The sequence below is a fragment of the Nilaparvata lugens genome, chromosome 10 (genome assembly GCF_014356525.2).
Source record: "Nilaparvata lugens isolate BPH chromosome 10, ASM1435652v1, whole genome shotgun sequence".
Classification (NCBI taxonomy): Eukaryota; Metazoa; Arthropoda; class Insecta; order Hemiptera; family Delphacidae; genus Nilaparvata; species Nilaparvata lugens.
The window spans coordinates 738,879-759,997 of NC_052513.1; the positions used below are offsets into that span (position 1 = coordinate 738,879).

Consider the following 21,119-nt stretch of genomic DNA (forward strand, 5'->3'; position numbering starts at 1 on the left):
TAAACTGTACCGTACCTGTTATAATTCATATTGAATAATATGGCATATTTATATGTTTTCATTGAAGATATTTGTTTCAGAAACTATTGAAGAGGCAGATTTCGCGGTCAACATGCTTCAGGGGATGAACGAGCGACCTGATGAAGTGTATATTGTATATATGTGAGGTTCAATTCATTTCTAGATTCATCTTATTTCTAGTGGATTGAAGAGATACTTCAAAATGATGGCGAAGTAGTTTAAATTTAATCCAGAACATAAGTGGCTACTTCTGTATGTCATAAGTCGCTGCTGGTATGACGTATGACTCATAGTCTATTCTGATGTCCACGTTATAATGGCAGTATTACATATACAGTAGCATATTGTAATCATGTACTTAGTTTGTATTAGGTATCAAATCAAATCTTTATTATTGTCATAAACAATCATTGGTTGCATGAACAAAAGTCAATTGAACATAATTATACATATATTACATATACAAAATAAAATAATGTAATTATTTTGTTTGATATGATTGGTTAATAAAATTTATTTATTTGATTAGAAATGATGTTGCTATCCATGTCTTTCCTTCGACAAACCAGATAGCGCTATCCTTTCCTAGCTCTGCAACGTTGCCATATCGTTTTTTAACAATGTACAAATATAATTAACAAAATATTCAATCTGAATCATGAAAATGTACGGTATTACTCAATCATTGGATAAATATTCTTGACGAATATAATATAATTTAAAATAATAATGATATCACATCAGATATAGCAGTATTAGCTATCTTCTATAGAAGGCAATGGCAAGGCATAGAATCTTCTACACTGTTCTCCTATATTTCTCCACTGCCATTATAACGTGTAGGCTACCGCACTATAGTTCTAAAGATGTGTCGTTGTGTTATTAAATAGGACCAATTCGCTGCTGTGACGGTAGTCTTGATAAATCGCTCAGAATGTGTCTAATTTGTATATAATAGAATGTATATTTGTACTTTAAAATATGAACCAATACCAAAAATTATCAATTCGTGTTATGTATTCAGTAGCACATATTGTAATCATGTACTTAGTTTGTATTAGGTATCAAATTAAATCTTTATTATTGTCATAAACAATCATTGGTTGCATGGACAAAAGTCAATTGAACATAATTATACATATATTACATATACAAAATAAAATATACATAAATTCACACAGCCACATAATCTGAAAACAGACCAGAGTTAAAGCAATTGAGAACAATAATATTATGGATAGGCATTGCAGTTCAACATTTCTTCAACCGAGTAAAATGTTCTCTCCTTCAACCATTTTGTTACTATAGATTTGAATCTTCTACTGTTTATATTTCTAACTTTAGATGATAGAACATTGAACATTTTTACACCTAAATAGCTGTACATCCTCTGCGTCCTAGCAAGCCTGACCCGACTCGAATCTATCCGACCACCAGATCTCGTGTTATATTCATGAATTTCTCTTCTTTATTTTTCTCCCGTGTTTCGGATGGACACGTTAAGCCGTCGGTCCCGGCTGCCTAAAAAGCAGTCGTTAGGTCATGTCAGAGGCCCTGAAATTGATCAGTTGCGACCTGAAAACTCTGACACCAGACCTGAGCCAGCCAGGTCACTCGATATTATTATTATTATCTTCTTAAAATGAAAAAACTAAGGTTTTCTTTCACAAACATTCCGAAATGAAAATACAAGGAAGAGTCATCACACAACTAGCTGAAAACACAGGTTTACAAGATTCCCTCATGCCCAAATTAAAAACTGTGTGTAGTGCTCTTGCACAGGTAAACAGGTGCTTCTTGATTATTGAAGTTTGTAAAGTTCATGTAGCTGAACAGTAAATTCCCCAAAAAACTTGAAAGAACATGATTAGATAAATACATAATGCATATTAATACATGATACAAGTCACAGAATGCTGTCACATTATTTGTGTGTCACAGTTTATAAGTCTGAAATTTTAAAACAGAACTTTTCAAGTAAATTTTTTTACATGTGATTTTTTTAGTGAAATTCTAGGAGTGGCCGTAGTCGAGTGGATCAGATGCTGGCTTTATGATTCAGAGGCCCGGGTTCAAATCCCGGCCCGGGCTAGATATTTATCTCGGGCCACTCCTGTGTTTTCGGATGGACACGTTAAATTGTCGGTCCCGGCTGCCTAAAAAGCAGTCGTTAGGTCATGTCAGAGACCCTGAAATTGATCAGTTGCGACCTGAAAACTCTGACACCAGACCTGAGCCAGCCAGGTCACTCGTTATCATTATTATACAATATCGGGGCACCGAGCTTCGCTCGTTATTTTTATTTATTGATAAACAGAACACAATTCTCTAGAATGATCCTGTTTGTATTTCATAGCTGGCTATACATCATCTTATGAATTTTGGGGATGCGATATTTTGATTTTTCACATACTCACTCGCTCACTCACTTTTTTACTATCCACAGCTGTTTCAACCAAGGATGAATTATCCTTTTAATGTCGTTCAGCGAGTTTTCCCAAGGATGAGACCTAGAGCAATCTATTTTTTAGATCATAAACCTACTATGTACCAAATTTCGTGAAAATCATTAGAGCCGTTTTCGAGATCCGTTGAACATAGATAACCAGATACATAAATACAGAAATTGCTCGCTCAATATAATAGTTTAGTTTTTTAGAAATAAAATTTCAACGTTCAATATAAGATTTGATGATTGATTCAATATAATGTTGAGCAGTAAATGCATACCAAATTTAATGGAATGAGTCGATGATCTGATGTTTGTTGTTGTACAGTATTTTGGATAAAGATCCAAAGAATTTTGACTTCGTCATCCAGAATAACTTTAAACATTCATTATGTTTTACAAAAATGTAGTTTTTCTATTACTGGAGTTGGACTATAGTGTTAATTTTGATAATTTAATTCAAAATCACTACCTTCATAACGTGTAAAATTACTGCGTGAATTTATAATATTATAACTGTGTACAGTACCGTTTTATATTACACTTGTATATTATATTGTATTTAATATGACTGATTTGGATTGGAATTTGATAGTGGATAGTATTCTCATAAATTTTTTGTGTATCCTATGTAAAAATACATAAGTTCCATGATGCCTTATGTACATAACAAATTTTTATATAAGCCAGAGCTAAACTATATTGTTAACAATATTATTATGGAAGTACACCCTTTTAATAATTATTGTTTGTTAATTAGATCTCAAGTTGAATTAATTTATACTGTCATTAGAATAAGAATAAAAAGTATTTTGAGTATTCAGTACTATTTTTGTTATTATTGCTGAATTTCTGAAACACATTTTCAAGGGAGAATCATTGTCAATTTTCAATACAATATATTCTCATGTGAATACACTGAATAATTTGAGATAATGGTTTCTTGATCCATACTGAACTGTGCTGTATTAATACACTATTTTGATTTATTCGTTTGTCTTCATCCTACTTGAACTGTTGATATTAATATCTTGTAAATAATTAATATTAATCTTGAACTTTTATAACAGTACTCCTAGCACAGAGAGTAAGAAAGTTAATAATGTAATTGAAAGGAGATATTACCATAGAAAAATTACCTATACCATTAATTCATTGCATTATTAGTCTCTGATTACCTACACGGTGTATAGAACATTTTGTAAAATTCATACTGAAAGAAAGTTGTTTCACTTCACTGTATCAAACGCAATGGTCAACTCTAATATACCAGAAAACAGAAGACAGTTATTAACTACCGTATTATTTTCGTCAATAAGGAAATCAATCATCAGACAATGTATTGCATTTATACTGTCCCTCGTCATCTTTAACAATCAACCAATCAAACGCAATCAAACAATCATAGAAGGGAAAGAAAATAGGAAAATAGTCTGTTTGAAAACTCACTATCCTTTTACAAAAATCACTTTTCTCAATCTTCTATACAGAACACTTTCAAATCATCATAGATGAAGCTCAGTAGTTTTTTGTAACATGAGTTATGACTTATAAGTCCAAGATCCGTTGTTGGTCATCAGGAAAAAATCATTGATAAACACATTCTAAAAAAATGTTAAAATCTTCTGTAAAGATAAGGACAAACCTTTTTTTACTTTTCTTAGTAGTGAAAATGAATGGTTTGTTTATGTGGAAATTTCTTCATGATGGAGATTATAATGACGTCATGAGGAATGGAAATTTATTCCAGAATAGTAAGTTTTGAAATGTTTTTCAAAATTATTATTATAAAATTGATTACCGTATAAACTTACAGTTCAAATAGATATCATAATATAGACGCAAGAGTCAAGAACTGAACATTCCATAATCAAAGAGAAAGCATAAAATAGCTTATGGCATCTTCAAATTAAGCAATTTTTCATCATTATTATAAATATTTCTCTGTAAAACGTAGGTATTTGAATTGATTTTGAAATAAATATTAAAAAATAGTTCGTTTGCATAAACCATAATTCACCAGATATACATCAAAATTCATTCTACACTCACTAATAATTATTATTTATTCGTGTCCCATTTCTTTTGCTAATTATTGCTTTGTTTTGGAAATAATTATCAATAACATTTCATTTTTTCCAGAAAGATGCCTCATTGGTTCCACAGTTAACATCCTCATTCTATGTCTATTCATCTACCAATTCTTTGTTGGAATCGAACGATGCATGAATGAAAAATTCTCAATATTGAACATGCTTGTACTACTTTTATTGTCTACAACAATACTCGTTCTAACCAACACACAATTCTCCCATCAATCGACAGTTTCCTTCATGAATGAGGCCTATAAGTTGATGAAACTTTGCAGAATTGACGACCCTCTACCCAGCAGATCAATGCTCTTGATAGGATTACCAGCTTATTTCCATTTTACCAGGATACTTATGCATCCCAATCCGACTGAAATCTTCATTGTGTTACTTATCTCAACCATCCAAATCTTCACTGTAACATCGCTGTCAATGTTCATAATATTGGTACTCAGTATTTGCGATAAAAATTGCGAAAAAATTATAACGGATTTGATCGCTCTGAAAAGCATATCTCCCAATGCTTGTTTTTTCAAACTCCGAAGAGTGTTAGTTTCGTACATGAGATTGGCTGATTTTATTGAAAGTATAGCACCCGTAATGGGGTTCAGAATTCTATGCTTGGTGTTGGAATACTTTTGGGACTGCTATCTATCGTTTTCTTTCTCATTCTGGAATAGAGAATTGCTAGTTGAGCAATTTTCTATTTTTCATGAAGTTCTGCCCTTATTAGGTGCACAATACAGAATGGTCTTCATCTGCTCCATAAGTAGCCGTATGCAGAAAAAGGTATGTAACATTCATGCTTTGTCTAATCCATTAAAACTGATTAATTGAAGATTTTCAATAGGACTTAGTTGATAAAAGAGCAATTTCATGTTTTGTAAAAGCGTCTCAGCTATGAGTTTTTAGATAAATTGAGTAGAAGTCGAATCTTTAAATTGTAGCACTCTGCTGTCTGCTGTAATGACCATTATTAAAAAGTACACTAAAGTCCGAGATAAATTACTTTTAACATGAAGAGGAGAAACCCATTTCTCCCTCCACAGTTTGTAGCATAGACACAGATGGACATCCTGCGCACAATTGGATGCGCCGTGTCATTTTGCTTCATGTTCTTGTGATGAAAACATCTCTGTAACATACACAAACCAATATACCTGCTGACCAGTACACTACTTGGAACATTGCCAGCTAAAGATGGAGGGGAGTGTTGCCGCGTCGCGTTACAAAGCTCTCTCACTCAGACACAAAAGAAGGAGAATGCTGCTAGGTAGTGGGAGTGATTAGTGGAGGATAGAGTATCGGACCTCTCCGTCTTCGAGAAAGAGCCGTGTTAAAAGTCATTTATCTCGCACTTTAGGTGCGGTATTACTAATTTTCAAATATTTCCTTACTTTTCTAATTTTCCTTTCTTTATTTTCTTGTTATCTGAAACATTTAGATAGGCACGGTAGTCGGCAGATTTTTGCAAAAATTAAAAATTACCTGAAATTAGTTCGATGAATAAAATAGTTATCAAATACATATATCAGAGTGCATGAAATTACTGTAACTATAACTAGTTTTGAATGATTAAATACTGTAATTATTGACCGAGCGAAGTGAGGTCTAAGATTCAAGTCGACGGTTTAGCATTTCTCTTTATGTTTAGGCCTATATGTTTTTTTGTTTATACCGTATTTATGTTTTTATGTTCCGCATTTAGAGTGAAACGCTGCAATAGATTTTCATGAAATTTGACAGGTATGTTCCTTTTTGAATTTCGCGTCGACGTATACATAGGCTACGGTTTTTTGAAATTTGCATTTTAAGGATAATACAAAAGGAAAAGGAGACTCCTTTGAACGCCAATATTACCGTGAAAATCAGACTTCAGAATTATTCATCATAAATCAGCTGTCTAGTGGACTATAATACTATACCCGTTCAAAAACATCGAACATTTTGAAAATATAATTATTATCATTCCATCAACGTTGTAGACAGTTGCAGCCAGACCTGATAACAGCGCTCACACTCACATTCCGGGACGACACTTCACGGTACGATGGGACAGAAAACTATGTTTATTTAGGATTTTTCTAGACATTTTAAATTGATAAATTATTTCTTAATTTTTGAGAAAACATAACAACAGGTCAATGTAACTTACTGAGCGCGAGGTCTACTGTTCACATAACTACTAGTATTGAAGATTTTCAATACGGTAGGACTTAGTTGATAAGAAAACAATTTCTCTGTCATGACCATTTTTAATCAGTACAGTACAACAGAAGGTATCGATTTTTAAATGTTTCCTTGTCAGAAACTTAAAATTGAGTCAATATTTTTTTTGCAAACATGGAACATAAAATTAGTTAATGAATAAAATAATATACTACTAGTTATTATGAAACACATATGAGAGGGCATGAAATTACTGTATATGTAACTAGTTTTGTATGATTAAATGATTATAACTACAGTACTGTAATATTTCGTCATAATACCGGTTGCGCAAAAGTCGGTAAAATTTTAATCGTGATTAATTCCACTAGAATCAATAAGAGAAGCCGTCTTTTCAAAAAAGCCTTCTCTGATTGGTTCTAGTGAATTTGATCACACTGTTAAAATGTAACTGGCTTTCGTGCAACCGGGCTTTACTCTTTCAATTACAGGCATTACAAATAGAGAAACATGTTGAAGATCTACTAATAAGAGCAGTTTTGAAAGATCAATACTTATTAAAAACAAAGGTTAGTATATAATTGGACGATTTGAAAATGTTATTGATACCATTTTTCGAATTGCACTACATCCCCCAAACATTGAAAATTGAAACAGAATATTCTTTCTCAATTAAGAAACGCTGGAATTCATAGACGATAGGTAAATAATTAGTTATTTTATCATTTCTAATTTTTAAATAAAGTAGGCCTACCGGTACTTTATTTAACGTATCACTTAGTACCATAAATATTAATGAAATGAATGGGAAAACTGTATAAGTACTGTAGTAATTTCATGCAATGAATACTCCAGACGAAGACGTCTAAATGATAAATCCAAACAATTTTTTTTCTTATACACTTTCAATGTTATTTGATATATCCTGAAAAAGAACGAAGGAGTCGGTAAATTTTGTTGTCCAACGAACTTGATCTGTAAAAAGGATCGAATATGTGTTCAAAATTTGAAGCTGATGATGAAATCTTTCAAAAGTTATTGTCGAACATACACACAGGTAGACAACGACTTTGGCCTTGAGTCAAAAGTAAGAACTTGCTAACGCTCATTCAATCAAATCATTTGAACTGATTTGCATCAATACATAATAATGATTTGAAAACCAATTGTATAAAACTATACAGGCTGAATGAATGTTCCCTTCTATACTTGAGACTTGATTACCTCATAATAATAATTTATTCCTGTTTCATTCTTCCACAATTTGAAGCAGAAAAGCACACCTTGAAATGAAGAGACATTAGGCTTATAAGATTGCTTTCATTGTAATATGCAGTTTTTTGTAAACTTAAAAAGGATAAAACTGAGTTTTTGTTTAGTAGTTTTTTGAAAATTTTCTAATGAAATATCATTTTTACGAATTTTGTACTGTTAGTTCTTTAGCAAAAAAAAATTAAATCGTTATTTGTGGACTACAGTAATTTTTATTTCCAAAACCGTTTTGAAATACACAGAACTAAAGATCAGAGTCCATACAAGCCTAACAAAAAGTTGTGATCATTTACCATAATGTGAACAAAAAAATCGGATACACATAGGAAACAGTTATATATAAGTGTGTTGTTAATAAAAAAAAGTTTGTGCAAGTATAGTTTAATATTTTCAAAGCCATAGCGTTTTAAAGTTTAAAAAGGCTCTCCTGAAAAATTTGGTTTTTGTGACTATGATCGTTCTTTCTCTGTACCCTTCATATCAAAAACACAATAATAAATATTAAATTATGAAACAGTAATTTATAAAATATATTATTATAGACATAATACCGCGATTCACGATACATAATTATATAGATTATTACAGTCATTATGAGATTATCTCTCCATGATTTTTGTGAGATCGGACACGATCAGCTGTTATTCAAGGTCATTTTACAGCCCTAGGGCTGTAAAGTTTTACCGGCCTGGTCGGAAAACAATCACTTTCGGCCTCCATATGACGCACGTAAACCAGCTCATTACATCCAAGTGTGGCGAAAAAATTTTTCTGCACTCCAGATTTGCAACATGGCAACGCAAAATACTTAGTAGGTTATATATGGAGCAACAGTGCAGCAAAATCAAAATGAAGTTGGTAACAGTGACTGCTGTGGCTGCTATAGTGAGCAGAGGTGCAACGAAGCACAACGCGCTAATTATTAGTATTATATATTATAACCAAGGACAACATTTTTATTCAATTTGACAATAAATTAAGGTTTTTATCAATAATAAAATTACACAGAAAAACATTTGATGCATTTCAGGCAATTTTACCCATAATTACCCACTTTTCATATTCAATGGTAACTGTAGGAAAAACTTAATGTGAAATACGTGCGCAAAGTTCCTCTGCTGCACTCAAGAAACCATTCCGCCCTCGCCTACGGCTCGGGCGTAAACGTTTCTTTCGGTGCAGCAAACTGTCACTTTGCGCACTAGTTGCACAAATAACTATTATATGTTGCGCATTTACGGCGAAACGCGGTTATAGATTTTCATGAAATTTGACAGGTACCGGTATGTTCCCTTTTAAATTGCGCGTCGACTTATATAAAAGGTTTTTGGAAATGTTGCATTTCAAGGATAATAATAAAAGGAAAAAGAAGCCTCCTTCATACGCCAATATTAGAGTAAAAATCAGACTATGAAATTATTATTCATCATAAATCAGCTGTCGAGTTGATTATAAATTGCATGCCATGACTCATGCAATTCAATATCTCAATGTAATTTGGTGAAAAATCAGCTGATGTGTAAACTATAAATTGCATGCCTCATTGAATTCAATTTTATGCATTATTAAATGTACTATTGATTGCGTGCAATAACGCATGCAATTAATAACTAAAATAACTTAGTATTGTCTCTCGAACTTCCTCTGCTTTAAACTCGGGCTGTCCTGTTGCCAGTATGTCTTGAAGGAGATTCGCTTTTGATGTTAGCATTTTTGATACACTAAACCCAACAGCAATTAGCCGTTTTCACACCGATATCTCGCCGACACGATGACATACAGACAGAATTTACTCTGATGGACAGTATAAGAGGAGGCTGCGGTTTATAACTGCGCGAGGTCTACTGTTCACAGAACTACTTCCTAGTATTGAAGATTTTCAATAGGACTTAGTTGATAAGAGAGCAATTTCTCTGTCGTGACCATTTTCAATGAGTACAGTACAACAGAAGGTACGGTATCGATTTTTAAATGTTTCCTTGTCAGAAACTTGAAATTAAGTCAATATTTTTGTTGCAAACATGGAACATAAAATTAGTTTAATGAATAAAATATACTAGTTATCATGAAACACATATGAGAGGGCATGAAATTACTGTATCTGTAACTAGTTTTGTATGATTAAGTGATTATAACTACAGTACTGTAATATTTCGTCATAATACCGGTTGCCCAAAAGTCGGTTAAATTTTAATCGTGATTAATTCCACTAGAATCAATCAGAGAAGCCGTCTTTTCAAAAAAGCCTTCTCTGATTGGTTCTAGTGAAATTGATCACACTGTTAAAATGTAACTGGCTTTCATGCAACCGGGCTTTACTCTTTCAATTACAGGCATTACAAATAGAGAAACATGTTGAAGATCTACTAATAAGAGCAGTTTTGAAAGATCAATACTTATTGAAAACAAAGGTTAGTATATAATTGGACGATTTGAAAATGTTAATGATAGCCTACCATTTTCCGAATCGCACTACCGCATCCCCTAAACATTGAAAATTGAAACAGAATATTCTTTCTCAATTAAGAAACGTTGGAATTCATAGACGATAAATAATTAGTTTTATCATTTCTAATTTTTAAATAAAGTAGGCCTACCGGTACTTTATTTAACGTATCACTTAGTATCATAAATATTAATGAAATGAATGGAAAAACTGTATAAATACCGTACTGTAGTAATTTCATGCAATGAATACTCCAGACGAAGACGTCTAAATGATAAATCCCAACAAATTTTTTTCTTATACACTTTCCATGTTATTTGATATATACTGAAAAAGAACGAAGGAGTCGGTAAATTTATTGTTGTCCAACGAACTTAATCTGTAAAAAGGGTCGAATATGTGTTCAAAATTTGAAGCTGATTGATGAAATCTTTCAAAAGTTATTGTCAAACATACACACAGGCGGACAACAACTTTGGCCTTGAGTCAAAAGTAACAACTTGCTAACGCTCGTTCAATCAAATCATTTGAATTGATTTGCATCAATACATAATAATGATTTGAAAACCAATAGTATAAAAACTATACAGGCTGAATGAATGTTCCCTACTATACTTGATTACCTCATAATAATAATTTATTCCTGTTTCATTCTTCCACAGCTTGAAGCATTCAAACTTGAGATACAAACAAGAAAATACACAATTACTCCTTACGGGCTATTTTCTTTAGACATGGATCTTTACACATCAGTAAGTAGTTTCGGAAATTAAGTTTCGATTCATAAAATCATGGATCGAACTAAAATACTTCTATAAACTATGCTAACAGTTTCTGAAAATAAAAATCTGGAGTGGCGCACTCACACAACTTTCCTTGCCGTTATGAAAATTGATCACCTGACGCTAGTGTTCTCGCGCATATCAAGTCTACTTATAAACAAAGATCCAAGCCAGCTGGTGACAGGACAATAACATTGGAGACATACGTGGTCTGCTATCTCTTCATAGTGAATCATTTAATAGAATCAACAGTTTGCAATAATTGGTTAATCACATTTTCTCAAATTTCGAGCTTATTTTTAATTTTAGGTGAAAATGTTACTGGACATTAATTGTAGAGATTCTCATGCTTAATCTTTTCCACTCGACATTTTTTGTTTAAATTGTATCTGAAGCCTGATAATTGAGAATCTAAAATCAAACTTTGCATAGATGGTGCGGAGCTCCTGAAATGTTTACAGATATGGGACTTGTGGCAGTTGATAGAGCTTATCGATGACTATTCTAGGTATAACTTTAATCAAAATCGTTGGAGCCGTTTCCGAGAAAATCACGAAAAACCCTGTTTCTGACAACATTTTCGTCATTTCAGCTGCCATCTTGAATTGCATTTGATCGGAATTGTTCGTGTCGGATCCTTATAGTGAAAGGACCTTAAGTTCCAAATTTCAAGTCATTCCGTTAATTGGGAGATGAGATATCGTGTACACAGACGCACATACACTCATACACACACACACACACCACACACACACACACACCACACACCACACACACACCACACACACACACCACACACCACACACACCACACACACACACACACACACACACACAACACACACACACACACACACACACACACACACACAGACCAATACCCAAAAACCACTTTTTTGGACTCAGGGGACCTTGGAACGTATAGAAATTTAGAAATTGGGGTACCTTAATTTTTTTCGGAAAGCAATACTTTCCTTACCGTACCTATATGGTAATAGGGCAAGGAAAGTAAAAATATACGGTAGCGATTGAAGATAGTAAGATATATCCTTCCAATCTAATATAGGCTACCGTATTCATCTCATGATATGAGATAATATTATATTATATTTTAGTCTTATATTCAACAAAATACTTTAGAAAGGTGCCTAAAGGTAAATAAATCTCGTATGATGCAATTTTTATCTTATCAACTATCACAAAATATTACTGTGTATTATAGCCATGCATATCAGAATTAGTTTTGAATGAGTCTAAGTTATTAGCAATAAAAAGAACAACTCTGTAGATGTAAATACATGGTAAAGTTAGAATTTTTAAATCTATGAAGGCATCTCTACAGTGGTGATTGTAATCAAGCTTAGCCAAATACCGTACTGCACGCTTCTGCAAAATGAAAATTTTTTGAGTGTTTCCAATAGATGTACTTCCCCAAAGCTCAATACAATAGACAAGATGAGTGTAAATCAGAGAAAAGTATACAGATTTTGCTACGTTTAATGGTACATACTTTACAATATATCTTAAGACAAAGAGTCCCTTACTAATTTTAGATTATACATAGATCGATAAAAAGAATCATTTCAAAAGAATCTGGTTAGGCTGTACACTCATCTATAAAGTTGCTATCATGTAATACTATTCCATATTATATTTAATACACAGTAAAATTTACTTTTTAGTGAGGGCTATAGCTACTCTTATTGATATGGAAATTAAAAATCAAATTATGCCTACCCCTTTTTGAAAACATTTATTCACTTTCAAATGGCATCAATATATCAGAAGATTTAGTGAATAAGAGTTTTTAAAAATGGGTTGGATTTTTAATTTCCAGATATACCACGGTAAAATTAATATATTATTAGCTACTATGTCAGATGTGTAAAGTCTACAGATATATAAATAAACGGAAAAACAATTTTCAGTAATTTTGATTCAAAAGGTCTTATCCTGTCATTATAGATAATTTTCCAGCATGGAATCGATCCCATTTCAATCTTCCTAAAACGATGATTATCAATAATAAATTTGAGTCATATTACTGAGTGATGGTTTTCTTGACCGTTCCTAAAATATAAGATATTAGGACGTCTACTTCTTCTGTTTCACAAAGAAAGCTGATTTAGGTTTAAAATAAAGGAATAAGATAAAATGTCTAAAAGTTCTAATGTTGTTATTGGTAGAAACCTTCTCACTTTGTTTGCAATTTCGAAAATATCCGGAATTTTGTTGATGAAATTTGAAACTGACACTACAATTGGCAACCGGGAAGGAAATCTCTTTCAAAAAAGTGAGTAAGCCATCAAAACTCTAATCATTTCAAAAATATATATTCTTGATTATAAAATCATAATTAATAATGAAACCATAGGTAATCAAAGTGTGGTTCATTTAATTTGAAAGTTAATTATAAGTTGTCTAGGACTTGGAAAAAGTCCTCTGGATGATGCTGCCATGAGATTTTACCTTAATGATCTGTAATCCATGAACTTGGCGGGATTCGAACCCAAAACTGTTCCGGCATTATTGTTTATCAAAGGTTGATAGCGCCTTATTTAGCCCTGCTACTGCTTCGGTGCTTCAAGCTTTTACTGAAGAATAATGATAAAAATCTGGTGTGGCGCACTCACACAACTTTCCTTGCCGCTATGAAAATTGACGCTAGAGTTCACGCGCATCTCAAGTCTACTATTCAAAGATCTGAGTCAGCTGGTGACTGGACAATAACGCTGCGGAGACACACGAAGTCTGCTATCTCTTCATTGTGAATGATTTAATAGAATCAACAGTGGCCAACAGTTTGCAATAATTGATGAATAATCACATTTTCTCGAATTTCGAGATGATTATCAATTTTAGGTGAAAATGTTACTGATCATTAATTTTAGAGATTTTCATGCTCAATCTCTTCCACTTGAATTTTTTTGTTTAAATTGTACTTGTTTTCAATTTTAGGTGAAAATGTACTGATCATTAAATTTAGAGATTTTCATGCTCAATCTCTTCCACTTGAATTTTTTTGTTTAAATTGTATCTGAAGCCTGATAATTGGGAATCTAAAATCAAACTTTGCATTGATGGTGCGGAGCTCCTGAAATTTTTACAGATATGGGACTTTGTGTCAGTTGATATAGCTTATCACTGACAATTTTAGGTATAAATTTGATCAAAATCGTTGGAGCCGTTTTCGAGAGAATCGCGAAATTTTTGACAAAATTTTTGCCATTTTAGCCGTCATCTTGAATTGCATTAGATCGAAATTGTTCGTGTCGAATCCTTATATTGTAAGGACCGCAAGTTTCAAATTTCAAGTCATTCCGTTGTTATGTAGCCGATTATTTGACATGTATTTTCAATCCGAGAGCATCCATTGTTAAAAAAATTACAAGTGTCGAAGATGGTGAAAATTCATGACAAGTAAAATTGCACTGAAAAATGTATGCCTCTTGGCAGTCGGTTACGAGGACGGGACCTGGAACTATCTAAAGCAGATAATCGTGCCCGGCTCTACCACTCTGTTCCGAGACTTCCGAGACACCATTTTCCGGGTTCAGTGAGTTGCTAATATTATCAATTTCATTACTATATATTTTTCATTGAAGGCAAATTCTGTAATTAATTTATTGTTTGTTTAAAAAGTTTTCTTAATATTATTTTATTCAAGTTTCCAATTTCATTTTGAGTTACAATTTGATTGAATCGATTACTTAGTTCTCCAAAATATAATCTGTCTTGTTTATTCTTTTAAAATATAGTTCCTTTCTCATGAGTTATAGAGTTAGATCAATTTAACCTCTGGCAAGCCAAGCGATTCCCCCATTACAAGTATTGTTACCATAATGTCTAGGATTGTTCTCACAACCCTATAATACCAGCACGATAACATACATAATATAACCCCAATTAAAAATTTCTATACGTTTCAAGTTCCCCTGAGTCCAAAAAAGTGGTTTTTGGGTATTGGTCTATATGTGTGTGTGTGTGTGTGTGTGTGTGTGTGTGTGTGTGTGTGTGTGTGTGTGTACACGATAACTCATCTCCCAATTAACGGAATGACTTGAAACTTGGAACTTAAGGTCCTTACACTATAAGGATCCGACAATTTCGATCAAATGCGATTCAAGATGGCGGCTGAAATGGCGAAAATTATGTCAAAAACAGGATTTTTCGCGATTTTCTCGAAAACGGCTCCAACGATTTTGATCAAATTTATACTCAGAATAGTCATTGATAAGCTCTATCAACTCTCACAAGTGCCATATCTGTGAAAATTTCAGGAGCTCCACCTAATCTATGCAAAGTTTGGTTCTAGATTCCCAATTATCAGGTTTCAGGTACAATTTAAACAATTAATTTCAAGTGGAAAAGATTGAGTATGAAAATCTCTACAATTAATGATTTGTATCATTTTCACCTAAAATTGAAAATAAGCTCAAAATTCGAGAAAGTTGATTATTGAATTGGAAACTGTTGGCAACTGTTGATTCTATTAAATCATTCATTATGAAGAGATAAAAGACCTCGTGTGTCTCCAGCTTTATTGTCCTGTCACCAGCTGGCTCAGATCTTTGAATAGTAGACTTGAGATGCGCGTATGAACACTAGCATCAGGAGATTAATTTTCATAACGGCAAGGAAAGTTGTGTGAGTGCGCCACACCAGATTTTATCAATTAAATACGTATTTTTATTACCTTGTAAGTGCTGTGGGATTCAAGTTTGTCAGTTGATATATATGAGTAGCCAATAGATTTCAATTCCCATTGATAATTCTGATGTTTCTGTTGCAGAAAAATGCTACGTTGGAGTAATATCCAATTTACTCCTAACATCATTCCACATCTACATAGTACTCAGAGGCATCCATACTGCACTTTTCAAAAGTCTCGAACCCTTCACTGTAGCACATTTTATGTTCATTTGCATGTTCCTAACGTATGTTCTTCTCATGATAAATGTACACTTTTCCAACGAATCAACTATTGCCTGCTTGAACGAAGCTTACAAGCTTCTGAAAGTCTGTAAAGTTGCAGACCCAATTTCCACAAAATTTTTTCTGTTAATTGCGTTGCCTTTTCTGGTTCACACTGTGGAACCATTATTCATTCTGCTTCCGCATATTTTTCACTTCATTGTCAGTTATATTGGAATAATGTTACTGGATTTCATAACTATCCCCACAGTCTTGATAATTGTATTTGCTATGCGTGTAGCGGAGGCTACCTGTGATAAAATCATAGCCGATTTAAAAGCGTTGAGCTGTATGTCACCCAATTCTTGTTACTTTAAACTACGGAGAGTTTTAGTTTTGTATATAAGAGTTGCAGATTTTATTGACAGTATTCCGCCAACTTTCGCCTTCAAAATACTTGTTTTGGTTGGTAATTACTTTTTGGGCAGTTACTTCACTATGATTCACACGATACTTGGCGATGATCGATCATTTACTTTTGCAAAACTGATGGAGGATGGCTGGCCTATCATAGCCATTCAACTGAGGATGATTGTATTCTGTTCAGTGGCTAGTCAAATGCAACAAAAGGTGAGAAAATTTACCTACCTAACTAAAGAAACGAGATTAGGCTGTCACAATATGGCGCAAAGCGCATCTTCCTATGTAAATCCATGATTAATTGTGGTAGAAAGGGCATTACTGTCCAAACTTCGCCACGTCTACAAATAGAAAAGGTATTCTATATTCTATTCTTAATTCATTAGTAAAACTACAATGCGAATTTTACTAAAAGAAATTATTGCTTTCAACATATGATTCCATATAGTTTTATAAACGAGGCCCAGTTTCACAAGCCAGTTAAATTTTAGGCATGATTTATAATATACCATGAGAAACAATCAGAGAGGGAATTTTTGAAAAGATTATAGGCTTCTCTGATTGGTCTTAGTGGCATTTAATCTTGACTATAATAATAATATCGTGTGACCTGGCTGGCTCAGGTCTGGTGTCAGAGTTTTCAGATCGCAACTGATCAATTTCAGGGCCTCTGACATGACCTAACGACTGATTTTTTTTAGGCAGCCGGGACCGACGCCTTAACGTGTCCATCCGAAACACGGGAGTGGCCCGAGAAAAATATCTTGCCCGGGCTGGGATTCGAACACAGGCCTTTGGATTACAAAGCCAGCATCTAATCCACTCGACTACCGCCACTCCTAATCTTGACTAAAATTTAATAGTTTTTTGTGCAACCGGAACTAAGAAAGCAACATTCAATAAAACAAATCACGAAAATTACCAAAGCAAATAGCTCTAGCATTTTCCAACACCACACCATTTCCAAATTGTTTGCAAACTATGTAGAAATATAAAGACCCACCAGAATATTAATGAGAATGTATGAAATTCAAATATTCTTTATTCCATAGATTAAATACAAAGGCTACATTGTGATACAGACAATGTTTTACTGGAATACCCCTACAAGACTGTTCGTCTGAGTGTAGGGGTGGGTAGCCAATAATCTATTCATAATGTCTATAAATACTATAGTGTGGTCTACGTTATAATGGCAGTGGATAAAGATAGAAGAATAGGGATGCCAATTCTCTGCATTAATTAATTATATTTCTACACCGTCAAAAACATAATCGTCATCGTTGTGGACCTAGAAAAGGATGGTACCACCGGCTTTGTCGAATGATAGACAAGGATAGCAAAACCGAAGTTGATCAAATACTGTCATTATAACGTGGACCGCACTATAGAATGTCCGACTTTGTTAACAAGTCATCATGGAACGGAACAAATCTTGAAAATATTTATTTTTTTGAATGATTGATTATTCAATAAAAACTCAGTCAAAATATGATCAGTCTTAAATATTCAGTAAAAATGCTCAAATGTCTTGGTTAAAACCAGTTAAACCTTTTTTTTATTCTTTCAACTGGATATCAAGGCTTGAGGTTGCAAACAGACTGTGGGGTGGAGCGGTGAAGATAGCTTCAAGCTTGACAGTGTTGAATGTAATGCATGTATTCAAATGGTGGTGCACATAGTAATCCACTATCCACCACTCCATATAATTACATGCATTACATGCAACACTCCAAGCTTGAAGCTTCCTTCACCGCTCTACTATTTTTGCACCCAAAATTATTCACTTCAATATGTCTTGTTGAAATGATTTTTAAATGCTTTACAGGCTTCAAAGATCGAAAAACATGTTGATGATCTACTTATAAAAGCTGTGATAAAAGATCAGTACTTGCTGAAAACGAAGGTAGATAGGCAACAGTAATTTGATTTTTTATAAATTAAAAAAAATAGTTATTTGTGCAACTAGTGTGCAAAGTGACAGTTTGCTGCACCGAAATAAACGTTTACGGAATGGTTTCTTGAGTGCAGCAGAGGAACTTTGTGCACGTATTTCACATTAAGTTTTTCCTACAGTTACCATTGAATATGAAAAGTGGGTAATTATGGGTAAAATTGCCTGAAATCCATCAAATGTAAATCTGTGTAATTTTATTATTAATAAATAAAATAGAATGTAGTATACGTTTGTTTGAATGGCGGCTGTGTGGTGTGTAATGTGGCTGTCATCCACTGTTGCAGTCCACCCCATTAAGATTCTTATAACGTGCACCATCAGTCACAGTTACCAACTTCATTTTGATTTTGCTGTACTGGTGCTCCATATAACCTAACTAACTATTTTGCGTTGTCATGTTGCAAATCTGGAGTGCAGGAAAAATTTTTCCCGCACTAGAGCGGAAAAGTGATTCTTTGCGGTCTGTAATCAGTGCAGCAATGGCCACTTTTCAACGTAACTGTAGGAAAAAAATTGTTAACTGCTTTCTAACAATTTGCATACTTCTACTAATTCGCATACTAATGTAATTATAGACTAGAAATAAAAGTCTTTCTAGCATTTAGCATTTTTTATAAATTCTACCGCATTATAATTGGTTTATCATTCTTTTATGATAATTTAATGTAAAATTGTAATTTAATAATACAAGCAAGTATAAGAAACATAGGTATAAGCATGTATAAGCAAGGAAAATAAAGAATTATTGGAAAATCTTTCAAGTAATTTATACTAAGATTAGGTCTTTCAAGAGTAAAAATAAAGAGGCTCACGTTTATAAATTATGCAAGATCACAATAAACTGAATTAACATATAATGAATGATAGCTGTTGGTTCAAACGAATTTTAGTTGAATTTCCAACAACTATCAATATAAATGTTTAAAAAATAATGTTTAAATTGTTTTTCAGCTAGCAGCTTTCAAGATTGAAATACAGACTCGTAAATACAAAATCTCCCCTTATGGCTTCTTTTCACTGAACATGGACTTCTACACTTCGGTAAATATCAAGAAAATAAATTATATAAATAATCAATCAATCCAGCCCTATGACCTTCATCTAAAACAATAGATTTTCAATTGTTTTATAAGACATTGTGGTTTGGTTTATATTAGAATAAATACATGAAGTGGTGGACATTTAGATGTAAAATCGTTTTCTATAATTTCTACTAAAGAATTCACATTTATTTTGATAAAGTTTGTAATTTTTTGGCAGTACCTACACTGAAAATTTGAATATCATGTTAAGTTTTCCAAGAAGAGTCGTAGAATATTTTCTAATTATTATAGTTAACTGGAGAGTATTTGTCTTGAGTGCAAATAAGTGTTGAGAAATTGTACTCTTGTAAAAAAATCCTCAACGCAAGAACTATAGAATTTAATAGGCCAGCTATCATGTTAAGTTTTCCAAGAAAGGTCGTAGAATATTTTCTGATTATTGTAGTCAACTGGAGAGTATTTGTCTTGAATGTAAATAAGTTATGAAAAATTGTACTCTTGTAAACAATCCTTTAACGCAAGAACTATAATAGGCCAGCTATAGGTCGGTTTTGAAGCAGTTCAGTTTAAAAATGAAATAGATAGAATTTATATTATTTATTATATTCATTCTCATCTAAACTCTTTGTTTTGTTTCAACAGATTCTGACAGTATTGGCTTCAAACTGTGCAATGATCCTACAATTATTCTCCTCTGAAATTCATAAAACTTGATAATAGATAATGAAGTTTGTTTGAGAGATATAGTAGTAATCTTAAGAAATGGGGAAAGAAGCCTATTTGTTGAAGAGTCCAACTATACTGTACTAACTTTTTTTATTTACTTTGTCGTCTATTATCTACTCTTAAAATAATTGTAATAAATCTTTTATGTACCGTAGTTCAAGACTATGATGAGTGATTCAGTCGCTTATTATTATAAGCTTCCTTATTTTGTAAAAACTAGGTTTACAAGCATCCTTATTCAACCAAAAAACAAATGTCAACGTTGAAAAGACGATATTGTGTTACCTAGGGAGAAATAACTAATCTTCAAATACTTATAACTCAAAAATAGGAGTGAATTTTGCCAATGTGATGACATATTATTGTTCCTCTCATCAAGTACTATCATTCAAGAGAGTTTGAGCGATTTTAATTAATGACCATTTTTGCAAAAATCCATGATGTTTTCATGAATTTCATGAAAAATGATAATCTCCCAGATTTGGTTGATATTCGGGCTATGTTTAGAGGTTGACCTAACAAGTGTTGTGCTCTAATATGAGACGTTTCGCTACAATACAGGATGAGTTATTCACTGAAACATAAAATCTTACCCCCACTCTCAGATTAGAGAAATCACTCATCTTCAAATGCTTATAACTGAAGAATAGGAGTGAATTTTGCCAATGTGATGACATATTATTGTTCCTCTCATCAATTACTATCATTCAAGAGAGTTTGAGCGATTTTAATTTTTGACCATTTTTGCAAAAATCCATGATGATTCATGGATTTCATGGAAAATGCCAATCTCCCAGATTTGGTTGATGATACTACTTATTAATGAGTGGA

General features: G+C 33.0%; 1 protein-coding gene and 1 long non-coding RNA gene across 2 annotated transcripts in view; both read left to right on the forward strand.

Moving 5' to 3' along the window:
- The window catches only part of LOC111045813, a 43,847-nt gene extending 40,857 nt beyond the window's left edge, over positions 1 to 2,990 (forward strand). Inside the window, exon 12 of the mRNA XM_039436579.1 lies at positions 81 to 2,990. Within this exon, the coding sequence (XP_039292513.1) occupies positions 81 to 166 (86 nt within the window). The 3' untranslated portion in view covers positions 167 to 2,990. The remainder of the gene's footprint in view (positions 1 to 80) is intronic.
- A 15,082-nt stretch (positions 2,991 to 18,072) lies between these two features.
- On the forward strand, positions 18,073 to 20,613 carry LOC120353217. The gene is made up of 3 exons (XR_005572229.1): positions 18,073 to 18,468; positions 19,471 to 19,560; positions 20,205 to 20,613. It is a non-coding gene; the product is annotated as an uncharacterized LOC120353217 (long non-coding RNA).
- The last annotated feature ends 506 nt before the right edge of the window (positions 20,614 to 21,119 follow it).